The 14,898-nt window shown below is 36.2% G+C and overlaps 1 protein-coding gene across 5 annotated transcripts in view; it reads left to right on the plus strand.

The window, feature by feature from the left end:
* Positions 1-14,898, plus strand: part of ANKS1B (ankyrin repeat and sterile alpha motif domain containing 1B) — a 1,177,049-nt gene that overhangs the window by 202,802 nt on the left and 959,349 nt on the right. For all 5 annotated transcript variants that reach the window (XM_053582560.1, XM_053582555.1, XM_053582557.1 and 2 more), the window contains exons 6-8: positions 2,000-2,101; positions 7,103-7,216; positions 9,659-9,825. In XM_053582560.1, the coding sequence (XP_053438535.1) occupies positions 2,000-2,101; positions 7,103-7,216; positions 9,659-9,825 (383 nt within the window). The remainder of the gene's footprint in view (positions 1-1,999; positions 2,102-7,102; positions 7,217-9,658; positions 9,826-14,898) is intronic.

A 14,898-nucleotide genomic window follows, 5' to 3' on the forward strand; every position in this document is an offset into this window, starting at 1 on the left:
ATGCCACAGTTCTCTTCACAAATCACGCTTCTTTCCTTCACTTCAAATTGCAGATATTTATTCATATTATGTAGAATTGAGCTTCAGGGTTTAGATAAAATTGATATAAATGTGCACCTTCTTTTACTCAATAGATGTTTTGGTAAAAAGCTTTTGGAAATTACAATTTTTTACATTTAAATCATATTTAAATACACTAGAGAAACTATCAAAAGGAAAGAGAGATCTCTGCCTTCTGTAAGAGGGAGGAATTGACCCCTGAGAAGTTATGACAATTACTTGGTTTATTAAAGAACACGTTTTCCTTAGGTTTTTATACTGTGAACTATGGTAAACAGAGATTTGAGTTCCCTTCCCTTGAGGTAAATTCTTCTAGTTACTTCACTAGCAAATTCTTCTGGTTACTACTATTGTTTGTAGTTTACAGTGACTTATTTTAAAGGGAACATTTTAAACAAGGTGCTTTGAAGGAACAATAAAGTAGACATTTATCTTCATATGTATATTCTGATTGAAATGAATAAAATTGAACTGAGGTCAAATTGTTTTTCAAGATCAAAAGGCATGAGTCCAAGTTCCTACTTGGGTGAAGGGCTCAACTACAACTTGAACTTTACCTAAGAAATGCAAACCATGTAACCTAACAGGTGTCCCCTCCTATTATTCTGAAATTTACAAAAAATTCATACTTGTAACAAATTGATGTGAGCTTTTCATGTTATGGACCATAATATGTTCATTTTCTTCTGTAAAAAAAATAAATAAAATGAAAAACACTGGAAAACTATTGGGGTTAGGCTTATACAAAGTTAAAATTTCAAGTATATTTAACTTGGACATGCAATGCAGTGAGACAATAAATGATTTGAAGAAACCAGTGAACTATGTGCTAAGCGTACTTCCCTATACAAATTCAAGTACATATTTAATAATCTTATGATAAAGTGACATTTGCAACCAGAACTTGTAAACTGGCTTTGATTGCAGTTAGGTATTCAGAAAGTTCATAAGCAATTTTGAGAAAAAATAAAATAAAGAAAAACAATCATGAGGCAGTGAAAAGCTATTTGCTACATTAAAATAAATTCTTAGTAAAATATTTTCAGAACTAAAATCATAGGTTTGTTTACCAGGAAGATAATGAGCGTGACTGACATTGAACATAGTCTTGCATAAATAAATATCATGACTTTGTATTTGGACAAATATTATTTAGACAATAGTTCAGAGTAATCATGCTTTTTGAATTTTTGCGAATATTCAGATGTTCTAAATCTATTCTTATATTACTCACATGGTATGTACTTATTTAGTAAATATTTTTACCATACTATATAGAATCTATAAACCATATGACCATTATAATTTAAGAATTCCCATTCTAGGGTGGCGCCTGTGGCTCAAGGAATAGGGCATTGACCCCATATACCAGAGATGGCAAGTTCAAATCTGGCTCCAGCCAAAAACTGCAAAAAAAAAAAAAAAAAATTCACATTCTAAATCAATATTTTATAGTTTGTGAGTGTACTATTACTCAGTGAGTAGGGTGCCAGCCCGAAATACCAGGGGTGGCAGGTTCGAACCCGGCTCTGGTCAAACTGTTAAACAACCCAAAAGGCATAATAGGGTCCTGTAAAGCAATCTTAATGATGGGTCAGCACCCTTTAAGAGTTCATTCAGGGTGGCGCCTGTGGCTCAAAGGAGTAGGGTGCTGGCCCCTATGCCAGAGGTGGCAGGTTCAAACGTAGCCCTGGCCAAAAACTGCAAAAAAAAAAAAAAAAAGAGTTCATTCATTATCAGGAATGTTCCTAATCTTTAGTAGGAGTAGGCCCTGACCTTCTTTCTTGCTAAATTCTTTGTGTGTGTGTGTAAAAATTAATATATTTAAACCACTTTCAGTGCTTGGTCCGTATAGTTTTGAAATTAGAGCTGTTATATTGATAGCATCATTTGAGGACACTCAGTGGTATATATTTAATGATGTTTCTTTTTCTTTCAGGAATTGATGCCAACATAAAGGATAGCTTAGGTCGAACTGTTTTAGACATTTTGAAAGAACATCCATCTCAGAAATCTCTCCAGATTGCAACACTCTTACAAGGTAAACAGTATTGAGTGATGAATGAGTTTGTCTTTCAGTCAAGATTAAACTAAAACTATTGGCTCGGCGTCTGTAGCACAGTGGTTACAGCACCAGCCACATACACGGAAGTTGGCCGGTTTGAACCCAGCGTGGGCCAGCTAAACAACAATGACAACTGCAACAAAAAATAACCGGGTGTTGTGGCAGGCACTGGTAGTCCAGCTACTTGGGAGGCTGAGGCAAGAGAATCACTTGAGCCCAAGCGTTTGAGGTTGCTGTGAGCTAAGACACCACAGCACTATACCGAAGACGGCATAGTGAGACTCTGTCTAAAAAAAAAAAACAAAAAAAAAACTTTGGGTTTTGAGGTAATGTTTACTTTTGAATAAATTTATTTTCATTTTTTTCAGTAGAGTTTTAAACTAAGTAATACTTTTTTCCTTTTATTAAGTCCTTTTATTCCTTTTATTTTTTCCTTTTCCTTTTATCTAATACCCATAGATCATGAATACATTTATGCATTTGTGGGGTACAATGTGTTGTTTTTATACAGTTTGGAGTGTTTACATAAATAATACTTTTTAATGTTTTATTTCTGCTTTTTAACTACTCAGTACACTTTTTTAAAATGTTAATTATTCACTTGATATTTTAAAAAGTTTTAAAAAACCATGTAGTAAATATGCAGTTATGGGCCTGAAGTTAATGATGCTATAAAATGGTATGGTTACGTATTATCTTACATTTGAATAATACTTTAAGAGTTTCCAGAGATTCGCTGTTATTTTGTCTGAATTTCTATGACTCCATGAAGGAGATAAGTCAGAAATTACTCTCCTCTTTGCACATAAGGGAAAATGAACTTCCAAGAGATTAAGTGATTTGTTCAAACTCGTATCTGATTTTGCGTGCAGAGCTCCTATGTAAATGCTGGATTAACAACAAATATAAAAATTGTATTTAGAAGAAAGGATACAGATAATTTCCTTTCTAATCCAGTGGTACAAGATAATTCAGTCTTGCCAGGCCTTCGTTTCTGATAAAGGTGATGTAGTCCATTTTTTTGTTAGTGCCAATCAGTAGTTTTATTAAAGATTTGACAACCGGGTAGATACTACTTTTTCATTTGCAGAATTACATACTTCCCAAATTGATCCAAAACTTTTATGAAATATTTCAATCAGTGGTTCTCAACCTTCCTAATGCCCTGGCCCTTTAATACAGTTCCTGTGGGTCGCGACCCACAGGCTGAGAACCTCTGATTTAAATGCTTTCTTCTGTTTAGTGATCAAGCCTGTGTTTAGCTTGTTACCTTAAAACCCCGGGTGTTCTTTCTTTCTTTTTTTTAATTAAATCATAGTTGTGTACATTAATGCGATCATGGGGCACCATACACTGGTTTTATAGATCATTTGATTATTTTTGATCATATTGATCATTTGATTGATCATTTTTTTTTAATTAAATCATAGCTGTGTAGATTAATGTGATCATGGGGCACCATACACTGGTTTTATAGATCATTTGATCATATTGATCATTTCATCACACTGGTTAACATAGCCTTCCTGGCATTTTCTTAGTTATTATGTTAAGGCATTTATATTCTACATTTACTAAGTTTCACATGTACCCTTGTAAGATGCACTGTAGGTGTAATCCCACCAATCACCCTCCCTCCACCCATCCTCCTCCTCCCTTCCCTCCCCCTTCCCCATATTCTTAGGTTATAACTGGGTTATAGCTTTCATATGAAAGCCATACATTAGTTTCATAGTAGGGCTGAGTACATTGGATACTTTTTCTTCCATTCTTGAGATACTTTACTAAAAAGAATATGTTCCAGCTCCATCCATGTAAACATGAAAGAGGTAAAATCTCCATCTTTCTTTAAGGCTGCATAATATTCCATGGTGTACATATACCACAATTTATTAATCCATTTGTGGGTCGATGGGCACTTAGGCTTTTTCCATGACTTAGCAATTACGAATTGGGCTGCAATAAACATTCTGGTACAAATATCTTTGTTATAAATGTGATTTTTGTTCTTCTGGGTTTATACCTAGTATCTCTCTTTTCTTTTTAGCAGCCATTACATCCTATAAATGTTACAGATTGGCTGCAGGTGTAACAGAGGGTGAGCGGCTATGTTTTGTTAGGTATCAGCTGGGAAGATAAAGAACAGCATTGTGTCTACAGGGAGATAAATGGATTAAAACCCAGTAGGCAGCGAACATGTAGATACAGGAGTCAACAAAAGTCAAAGCTACTCGGGAGGCTGAGGTGAGAGAATCACTTGAGCTCAAGAATTTGAGGTTGCTGTGAGCTGTGACCTTACCACACTCGACCGAGGGTGACAAAGTGACACTCTGTCTCAAAAAATAAAATAAAAATATGGGCAGCACCTGTGGCTCAAAGGAGTAGGGCGCTGGCCCCATATATGCTGGAGGTGGCAGGTTCAAGCCCTGGCCAGAAACTTAAAAAAAAAAATGTAAATAAATAAAATAAAGATAAAAATAAAAAGTCAAAGGTAAAAAGGGTAGACACACTGCAGGAGGGCCTTACCTCTCTTCTGTATTTCTAAAACCTTTCAGGCCCCTATAGTTTTCTTGTCAATAAAGAGATGACTTGCAAATCAAATGCATACAAAGACAAAGCCAAATCCAAGCATGGCTGTTTATATTAATTCAAATAAAAATCAAGTTGAATAAAAAGCCAAAAAGATAATAGTGGCACACACCATTAATATGTTTTCCTCCGGTAGGTATTTTGGATTTCATTTTGGACTTTACCCTTTAATTGAGCTTTAAAAAAACTAAAACTTGTGCATAATATGTCTTTGGGGAGAAGCAAATAAATGTCAACATTCAAAAAGTGGCAAGGAAAAAAGTGACATACTTACAGATATTTTTGAACATACTATATTGGTTCAACTTAGTTGAAAATATAGTTGTATAGGAGGAGCTATCATTGCTCTCTGAAATGGTCGAGATTCGGTTGGTAAGTCAGTTTGGGATACCTGGAGATGGTGTGCGACGACATCTTCTGATTTTTTCATTTTTTGGCAAATTTCAGAATGTGAGCACATTATCTGTATTCTCTGCATTCCTGGATTTCAAGTCACTGGTACCTTTAAAATCTAATGAAAAAGTTTGTTATAGAAATACAGCCAATCTATAGTAGATAAAATTACTATTTTATGAAATTACTATTCAATTTACTTCATTATTTACCTAGTTCAAAAATTTTGAGGATGGAATCCTATAGGTTATTTCCTTTTCCTAGTAGAATTTGTCTAGTAGAATTGCCCTTTGATTGATGAAAGGATACAACTGGTGGGCCTGAGGATATAAACTTTCTTGATTATAAGAAAAAGAGGCCTGAATAAAGAAATACAAGTAAAAGATCCCTACATAGAGACCTGTTGATTTCATTCTTTATTTGGAGCTACAAACTAGCCACTTTGGAGCTGGATTCTTTTGGCAGATAGCAGATATGTTTTGTTTATATCAAATATTTTTAGCCCACACTGTTTCCATAAAAATTGAATTAGCTGTCAACACTTACAAATCTAGAATTTCAGCTGATACTCTGGAGTTTTGGCTTCTCCAAAAATACAGGCTTTCATATTATTTCGTTGCTGAACTTTATTTTTATTTTTTTTTTTTTGTAGAGACAGAGTCTCACTTTATGGCCCTCGGTAGAGTGCCGTGGCCTCACACAGCTCACAGCAACCTCCAACTCCTGGGGCTTAAGCGATTCTCTTGCCTCAGCCTCCCGAGTAGCTGGGACTACAGGCGCCCGCCACAACGCCCGGCTATTTTTTGTTGCAGTTTGGCCGGGGCCGGGTTTGAACCCGCCACCCTCGGCATATGGGGCCGGCGCCTTACCGACTGAGCCACAGGCGCCGCCCTCGTTGCTGAACTTTAGATGAATCATTGGCCCTCTGGTTAAACATGATCTTCCAAGCCTGATGTTTAGTAACATTTATCCCCACATTCAGATGCTGTTTGTAACTATCTGGCATTGCTGTTTACTAGCTGTATGAATGTGTACGAGTTAACAGTTCTTCTCCTTTAGTCATCGTCTTTAAAAATAGTAAGAGTGCGTGTCCTGTAGTTTTGTAGGGATTAGATGATTTAATTTATCTCAAATATACTTAGAACAATACTCAGTGCATGGTAAGCAATATTTAAGTTTTGGCTGCTATTACTGTTATCACTATGTCTTTACTGAAATTGAAAACATGAAAAGTAGGCTTAAAATAGAACATTCCTTCAAGAATAATGGGAATGGGGTGTGTGTGTGTGTGTGTGTGTGTGTGTGTGACATACCTTTTGGGGGTGGGAAACAATTATAAGAGGGACTTCACCTAACAAATTCAATCAATGTAACCTGGTTCTTTGTACCCTCAATGTATTCCCAACAATAAAAAAAATGAGGAAAACTAAAATAGAATAAACTATGTATTAAAAAGAAAAGAATAATGGGAATGAACATTATTTCTAGAAATAAAGTTTGGTTTGCAAATTATGTTTATCTTGCAATATTACAACACCATCATAACACGAAACTTACCCAATGTCATTCGTTTATGTAACCTGGCAGGGTATTGTATCCATCTGAATTTGACATTCCTGCTTTAGGGATCAAGTCTATTCAAAGCATCTTTCAGAGAGTTTTAAATCTTCAGATAGAAAACATTTAAAGAGACCAAGGAGATGGTTTATCTTCAACAGGTGAATTTATTTAAGTATGTGATAACTTTAGTTTTCAGAAGGGGTTCACAAGTTTATCTCAAAGTATCATTTTTTTTAAATCTAGGTTTTTTTTTTTTTAATTTAGACATCTTTAAGTAAATAGCTCATCTTGAAGTTCTTTTAAAAACTTAGGACACGTTTAGGATATGAGAAAAAGAAATAAAAAACAGATGACCAGAAAGGAAGCATAAAGTTTAATTGTTGTATTTAAAATGAATAATTCAAGTATGTAATCTGGACATGTGTATGTACACAGAATATTTAGAAGGCCTGGGAAGACCGGCAGCCCTTGAAGAGCAGGTGCAGGAGGATGCACCCCAAGAAACACAGGTCTCTTCTTCTGCTGAGTCTCCTTCTCAGAAGACCAAAAGTGAGTAGCTCATGAGAAAGCCCTTGAAACTCTGCTAGAATTTAAGTGCAAATTTGTACGGTATGTACAAAAAGGCTACAGTTGTAGACATTGCAAGTATCATAAGTTATATCCTCTACTCTCTATTTTATCCCTTTATTCAAATAAATATTTATAGAGCTTCTGTCAGTTTCTTTAAGGCCCTATTGGTGGCCCGGAGATACAGTAGTGAGCAAAGCAGGTTAACAATCCCTGCTGTGCGGAAGTTTATATAGTGTGTATTTCATATATAATTTTTCTTAAATGTGTTTTTTTCCAGCTTTATTGAAGTACACTTGACAAATACAAATTGTATCTATTTACCGTGTAAAACACGATGTTTTAAACTTTGTGTACCTTGTGACATTTTTACCACTGCGCAGTTAATTAAAACATCCATCACATGAGATAGTTATAATTTTTTTTTTCTTTTTGGTGAGGAGAACGCATTAGGACAAATTCTTTCGGCAAATTTCAAGTACACTATACAATATGATTAACAGTAGTTACCAGGCTGTTTGTTAGCTTTCCAGAATTCATTCACTTACTGTATCTGAGCCTTTGTACTCTGATTCGCATTTCCCCGTTTTCTTCACCCCAGCCCTTGGCAACTACCCTTCTAGTCTCTGCTGTCATTAGTTTGACTTTTTTAGAGTCAACATGTAAGGGAGATCACAGGGCACTTGTCTTTCTGTGTCTGGCTCATTTCACTCAGCATAATGACCGTTAGTCTCATCCCTGTTGTTACAAATGGCAGGGTGGTCGTCTCTATGTAAGGCTTTATTCATTCGTACAACAGTGGACACTTCGATTGTCCCAAATCATGGCTATTCAGAGTAATGCTGCAATGAACACGACACCCTGAGGATGCAGATATTACTACAAGATACTGACTTTTTTTCTTTTAAATAAATACCCAAAGTTGGGATTGCTGAATCCGTGGTAGTTCTGTTCTCAGTTTTTTGAGGAACCTCCACACTGTTTTCCTTAACAGCTGTGACATACTCCCGTCAACAGTGTACAGCACCCAATGTTTTACACACCCTCATCACACATGTTTTGCTTTTCTGATGATAGCCATTCTGATAGGTCTGAGGGTCCTTGTGGTTTGATTTGTGTTTCCTTGATGATGAGTGATGTTGAGCACCTTTTTATTTATTTTTGGTCATTTGGGTTTTAGGGGAAGGGGGAGAAATGTCTATTCAGATCTTTAGCTCATTTTTAAATTGGATTATTTGCTTTTTTTTTTTTTGCTATTGAGTTGTGCAAGTTTCTTATATATTTTGGATATTAACCCTTTATATCAGATATTGGGTTTGCAAAGCCTTCCTTCCATACTTTGCCTTTCACCCTGTTGATTGTTTTCTGTGCAAAAGCTTTTTAGTTTAACATGCTCTCACTTGTTCATTTTTGCTTTTATGACCTGTGCTTTGGGGTTAATATCCAAAAAGTCATTGTCCTGGACCAATGTTGAGAAGTTTTTTCTTTATGTTTTCTTCTAGGACTTCTGCCATTTCAGGTCTCAAGTTTCCGTGTTTAATCTATTTCGGGTTGATTTTTTATGTATGGTTTGCAATAAGGGTCCTATTTCATTCTTGTGCATTGTGTGTTTTTAGCATGCTTGTCAAAGAGTTACAGTCACCAGACATTATAGTACTACTGTAAACACAGACATACAGGCCCATTTAATGGAATAGAGAGTCCAGAAATAAATCTGTGCATCTATAGTCCACTCATCTTTAATGTTTTAAATTTAGAAAAAAATAATTAAAGTCTGGAGGGTAACTGCTGGAAAACCTTGTTCAGAATGAATTATACACAAAAGGTACCTTTCTGAGACTGTTTAGAAACTTGAATGTTTGCATATAACCTGCAAAATACTCATGTTTGGTAGGTAACACATATTATTTACCTGTTTCTTCTGGGTTTTCCCTTTATATCATATACAATAATTTATTAATTAACTATATAAACCTTTGTTTAAATAAGTTCTACTGTTTCTGTTTATTTAATCTAGGACATAAACTCTCAGAACCATTTCAAATTCATTCATAAATTGTTGAATGAATTTTTTCAGTGAAAGAAAATGCCAGTAAAAGATTATTAACCATTAAATCCTATGACACATGGAGCTTTAGGAGATGTAATTCCAGATGCTTTTGTGGTGTATGTAAACTTTCAATACTAATTTTTATTTTGAAAAAGAATAAAAATAGGCAAAATTGTAATCTCTATTGTTCGTTAATATGGTCATGCTAATTCTAGTTTAGTACCTTGTTTTCAGCCTAATAGTTTCTGAGTACTTAATCTCGTTTGTAATATTTCGAGATCTATCACCATAGCTGTCATCTTTTTACTGCTTAATATTAAGGTTTAGCCAGAGCCTTTCTTGAAACTTCTGAAAAAACTATTCTCATCTTGTAGGTGAAACTGTGACTGGAGAACTATCAAAACTCTTGGATGAAATAAAACTCTGTCAAGAAAAGGATTATTCTTTTGAAGATTTGTGCCACACAATTTCAGACCACTACTTAGATAACTTGAGCAAGATTTCAGAGGAAGAACTTGGGAAAAATGGAAGCCAGAGTATAGTAAGTAGGAGGGGCGGAGACATGTGTCTGTCTGTACCAGTCAGTACGCACGCCTATGAGGCCTGGGGCATTACTGGGCTATCAGATTCTGCTGCTGTCAGACTTCCACCTTCCTACTGTTCTTTCCTTGATGTTCACTGGGGTTTTATTCTCATTACGGGTGTAGGGAAGGGATGCTTTGGTAAATCGCTATTAGCTCAGGATAATCTCCTCTTTCCTGTAGGCTCTCTCCTAACACGTTCATCGTTTTCTTAGTCACATTCCTTTAGTTTTACTGGGCATAATGCTATTGGTTGCCAAAAAAAGAAGAAAACTTTCCTTTTAGCTGTCGTCTTCTCCATTTTCTTTATGAAGTCAGCCGAATCCCATCTTTAAGAAGAGAGAGCTGAGCCACACGGACAGTTAGTTCCTCAGTCACTCCGTAAGTCAGAGTAGGACAGATGTTGTGCAGTGTTCGGCCTGCATGGTTTTAGAATGTTATGCAAATTTCAAGAGGGTTCTTCTCCATAAGCTGAGAATCTAAAGCATGAATTAGAGATTCTTGCCTATTCAGATTTTTATTTTAACACAATGGCAAGAACAACTATGGAAAATCAATCAGTTTAAAATTCAGAGTTGTAAACCTACTTAATGCCTGATAGAGGAAAGGTTTATAGTATGCGCTGGTATTAAAGGAAGTACATTATTATGATATGAAACTTTTACTCACTTTAGAACTTAATTTGTTATAGGAATATATTTTATTAAAAAGCCAATAACACAGTGACCTGTGCTAAGTATGTCATACTATTTATGAAGACTAAAAACAAATTGCTGAGTATAGTGACCGTTCATTATGGGAACAGGTGCTTAATTTACTTACTTAACGTGAGCTATGATACTGTTTCCCGGGATAGCACTTGCTAATCTTGTTCTGTGGCTAGTCTTACCTCCCAGGCCTGCTCTTTTGTTTTATTTATTTATTTATTTATTTTTTGTTGTGCTCTGTTTTGTAAAACATGACTTTATTGGCTCCCTTAATTTCTTCTTCTTTTTTTTTTTATTGTTGGGGATTAATTGAGGATATAAGAAACCAGGTTGGCTCCCCTAATTTCTTTATGAATAGTGATGAATAATTCTGTATGTACTGATGTAAATTCCTGTAGATTTCACAAGATGAACTTGATATATGAAAGAAATATTTATAGTAACAACTTTAATGTCAGGGCACAATTCTCTGTTTGAAAGCCTAAAATGGATATTTGCTATCTCCAGATTATACAAGTTACATTTTAACATTTCCTTCCAAGTTAGAACTTAAAACTTATTTGTTCTACGTAAACAATATGTGGTATTTAGGTTTATAGATTCATCCCTAAAGATTTTTCTCAACTGGCAACTTCTAGCCCTGTACTTCTCAAACCAGAGAACTTGGGGGAAGCTCTGATTTTCTAGACCAGTGGTTTCTAAACTTCTAACATCCCTAATTTATCTATTTATAAATTATATATGTATATACTATTATTCTAATAATATTTGATGTAAATTATGAGACATATTCTATGTAAGAAATTCACATGAGAAAGCTAAAGAATACATGTAAAATAGAAGCTCTAGTTTTTTTTCTTTTTTTGAGACAGTTTCATTTTGTCACCCTCAGTAGGGTGCTGTAGCATCACAGCTCACAGCAACCTCAAACTCTTGGGCTCAAGTGATTCTCTTGCCTCAGTCTCCCAAGTAGCTGGGACTATAGGCACCCGCTATTTTTTTGTTGCAGTTGTCCTTGTTGTTTAGCTGTCCTGGGCTGGGTTCAAACCTGCTGACCTTTGTGTATGTAGCTGGCACTGTAACCACTGTACTACGGGTGCCAACCCATAGTTTTTTTCTTTTATTCAGTGAGTATCTTGTAAGCCCTGGGGTCTGTATACGCAGCTTGGAGACCATGATTCAAGCTTCTATTTTTCAGGATATTATAGCAAGGGCTTTTGACATGGAGAAGGAAACGATGGTCCGATTCTTTTTTTTTTTTTTTGTAAGCCAAAAGACTGTATTATGATAGTGGCGAGAGAGATTAATACTCCCGAATAGAACTTAAGTTCTTGGAATTTGAGCTCACACTTTCCTACACTACTCTTCGTTCTGTGACATATCTTCAAAATAGTGTTCTTTGAACATGTTGTCTTATAAAATGTTGAAGGTTGTATGAAGCCTAAGAGCATATGGTGTGTAAGAGAAAGTAGTTCTATTTATTTGGAATAACAGTTCACAGAAGGAGAAGGTGAACGATAAGATTAAAAAGCTGGGTTGAGGTCAGCCCGTGGATGATTTTGAGTATCAGGCTAAGAATTTAGCGTTTATTTATTTTTTGAGGAAATGAGAAAAATATAAAGGATTTTCAGCAGGTAAAAGCAATTATTGGAACTGGCCTTTCAGAAGATGAGTCTGACAGAAGCATGTTATTGATTGTTTACAAAGTAATCTAATTATTTTGACCCTTCTCTGTAGCCTGTGTTTTGTTTAGGTTCATTCCTTGTTTTCTTAAGTATTTGTTTCCACTCATCAAAAATATATTTTTTAGAGTATTGTCATGAATTATGCTCTGAAAATATGCAAAAGGTTTAAGTATTACAGATCACCCAGTATAGATGGTCATTATCATGCTTTGAGTTATCGGATTTATAATAGCAAGATGGGACACAGTTATTTACTTCAAGGAGTTCAAAACTATCACAAGGAACCTTCAGACACAGTGTATAGACAAGACTAATGTACACACAACAAATCAGTGAGTTGACATTTATTGTTGCTTCCTATTTACTTTCCTAATGCTTTATACCATTTAAGACAATATTAAATAATCCTCACAATGGGACAGCGTCTGTGGCTCAAGGAGTAGGGCACCTGCCCCATATACAGGGGTGGCGGGTTCAAGGTTGGCCCGGCCAAAAAAATGCAAAAAAAAAAAAAAAAAAAGATTAAATAATCCTGACAATGGAGTTGTAGATTTAGAAAATATCCCATCTGGCGAGTGGCAGAGCTGGGATTCAAACTCAGAGCTATAGCATTTAATTTTCAGCTACATTTCTCATAGTGAGCTACCCTGTGGCCAAAGACTTTTTTTTTTTTTTTTAAATTAAATCATAGCTGTGTACATTAATGCAGCCATGGGGTACAATGTGCTGGTTTTATATACAGTTTGAAATATTTTCATTACACTGGTTAACATAGTCTTCATGGCATTTTCTTAGTTATTGTTAAGACATTTATGTTCTACATTTAGTAAGTTTCACATATACCCTTGTAAGATGCACTGTCAGTGTGATCCCACCAACCACCCTTCCTCTGGAGAGATCAGTAAAGATTCGTAGGTATTCACCCAAGGCTTCATGGGGGGAGGGAGAGGAAGGGGAGATGTGCCTTTTACTTGTGTTGGAATGAATGAATGACAAAGGAAGGATTCCTGCCTGAAGAAATGTGTGTAAAAGCACAGAGGTGAAAGTTAGTATATAATTTGAGAAGAAGAGTTTACCACGAAAGTGTAAGAAATAAAACTGGAGAAGCAATGATAATTCTTAAATTTATGGCATACTTTTTTTATATTAACCAACATAATCCTCACAATAACATTGAGATAAGGTGGTATTACAGATGAGAAAATGGAAATGCAGAGGGCTTTTAATGCCTTACCCAGGTTCACACTTGTGTTGGAATGAATTCACATAGTAATTTCAGAGCCAGGATCTGAACACAGGCAGCCTGGGGCTGGAGCTATATCCCTCACTACTCAACTATATCAGAGGACATAAGCAGATGAGATTGGGAAGCTAGTCTGAAGCTTAAAACTAAGTCTGAGCAGGAAAAAAAATGCTTGAGTAGGGGAGTCCTCATGAAGGGGACATTTCTGGAAGATAAAAGTGAGAGTCAGATGTTGGATGATCTGGGGAAAGACTCAATGTTTCTTGGCAATGATTGTGCATTAGACTCACTTGGAGAGATTAAAAAGTAAATATTGGGGGCAGTGCCTGTGGCTCAAAGGAGTATGGCGCCGGAGGTGGTGGGTTCAAACCCAGCCCCAGCCAAAAACTGCAAAAAAAAAAAGTAAATACTGGTACTCTGAGGTTCCACTCTAGAACAATTAAATCAAAATCACATTGGGTAGCTCAGAGCATTGTTCTTTTAAAAAGTTCCCTGGGTTGGCTCTGGGCCTGTGGCTCAAGCAGCTAAGGCACCAGCCACATACACCTGAGCTGGTAGGTTCGAATCCAGCCTGGGCCTGTCAAACAACAACGACGGCTGCAACAACAACAAAAAAATAGCCAGGCATTGTGGCAGGTGCCTGTAGTCCCAGCTACTCGGGAGGCTGAGGCAAGAGAATCGCTTAAGCCCAGGAGTTGGAGGTTGCTATGAGCTGTGATGCCACGGCACTCTACCCAGGGTGACAGCTTGAGGCTCTGTCTCAAAAAAAAAAAAAAAAAAAAGTTCCCTGGGTTATTCTCACATGCATATTATTGGTTTAGGGAACCAAAAATCTGCCAGGACTGTACTGAGGTAATTTGAGTTTAAGATAATGTGTTGGAACCAAGGTCTTAATAACACCACAAAATTAAATAAAATTTTGAGATATAAAAAATCTCCTACATTTTAGTGTCCACCCAATTTCTCTAATTCACTGGAGTAGGAGCCTCTGAAAGTTTCTTCAGTTAGAGCATGTGTTTTAGTTTAGACTGTTAGCAAATTCCCATAGATTAAAAAAACAAAATCCCCCCAAACCCCAAAGATTTATTTCTCACAGTTGTGGCATCTGGGAAGCCCCAAATCAAGGTGCTGGCAGAGCTAGTGTCTGCTGAGGACCTGCTTTTGGGTTTGCAGATGGCTGTCATCTTCTTGTGAGCTCACATGGCAAAGAACAGAAAAAAAAAAAAAAAAAGGCAAGCTTTCTGGTGTCTTTTTTTGTTTGTTTTTATAAGAGCATTAATCCTATTCATTAGGGCTTTGCTCGTATGACCTAATCACGTCCCCAAAGTTTTTCCTCCCCAGTACCATCACAGTGGGGGGTTAGGATTTCAACATCGGAATTTGGGGAGAGGGGTACGC

The sequence above is a fragment of the Nycticebus coucang genome, chromosome 3 (assembly GCF_027406575.1).
Source record: "Nycticebus coucang isolate mNycCou1 chromosome 3, mNycCou1.pri, whole genome shotgun sequence".
Taxonomy (NCBI): Eukaryota; Metazoa; Chordata; class Mammalia; order Primates; family Lorisidae; genus Nycticebus; species Nycticebus coucang.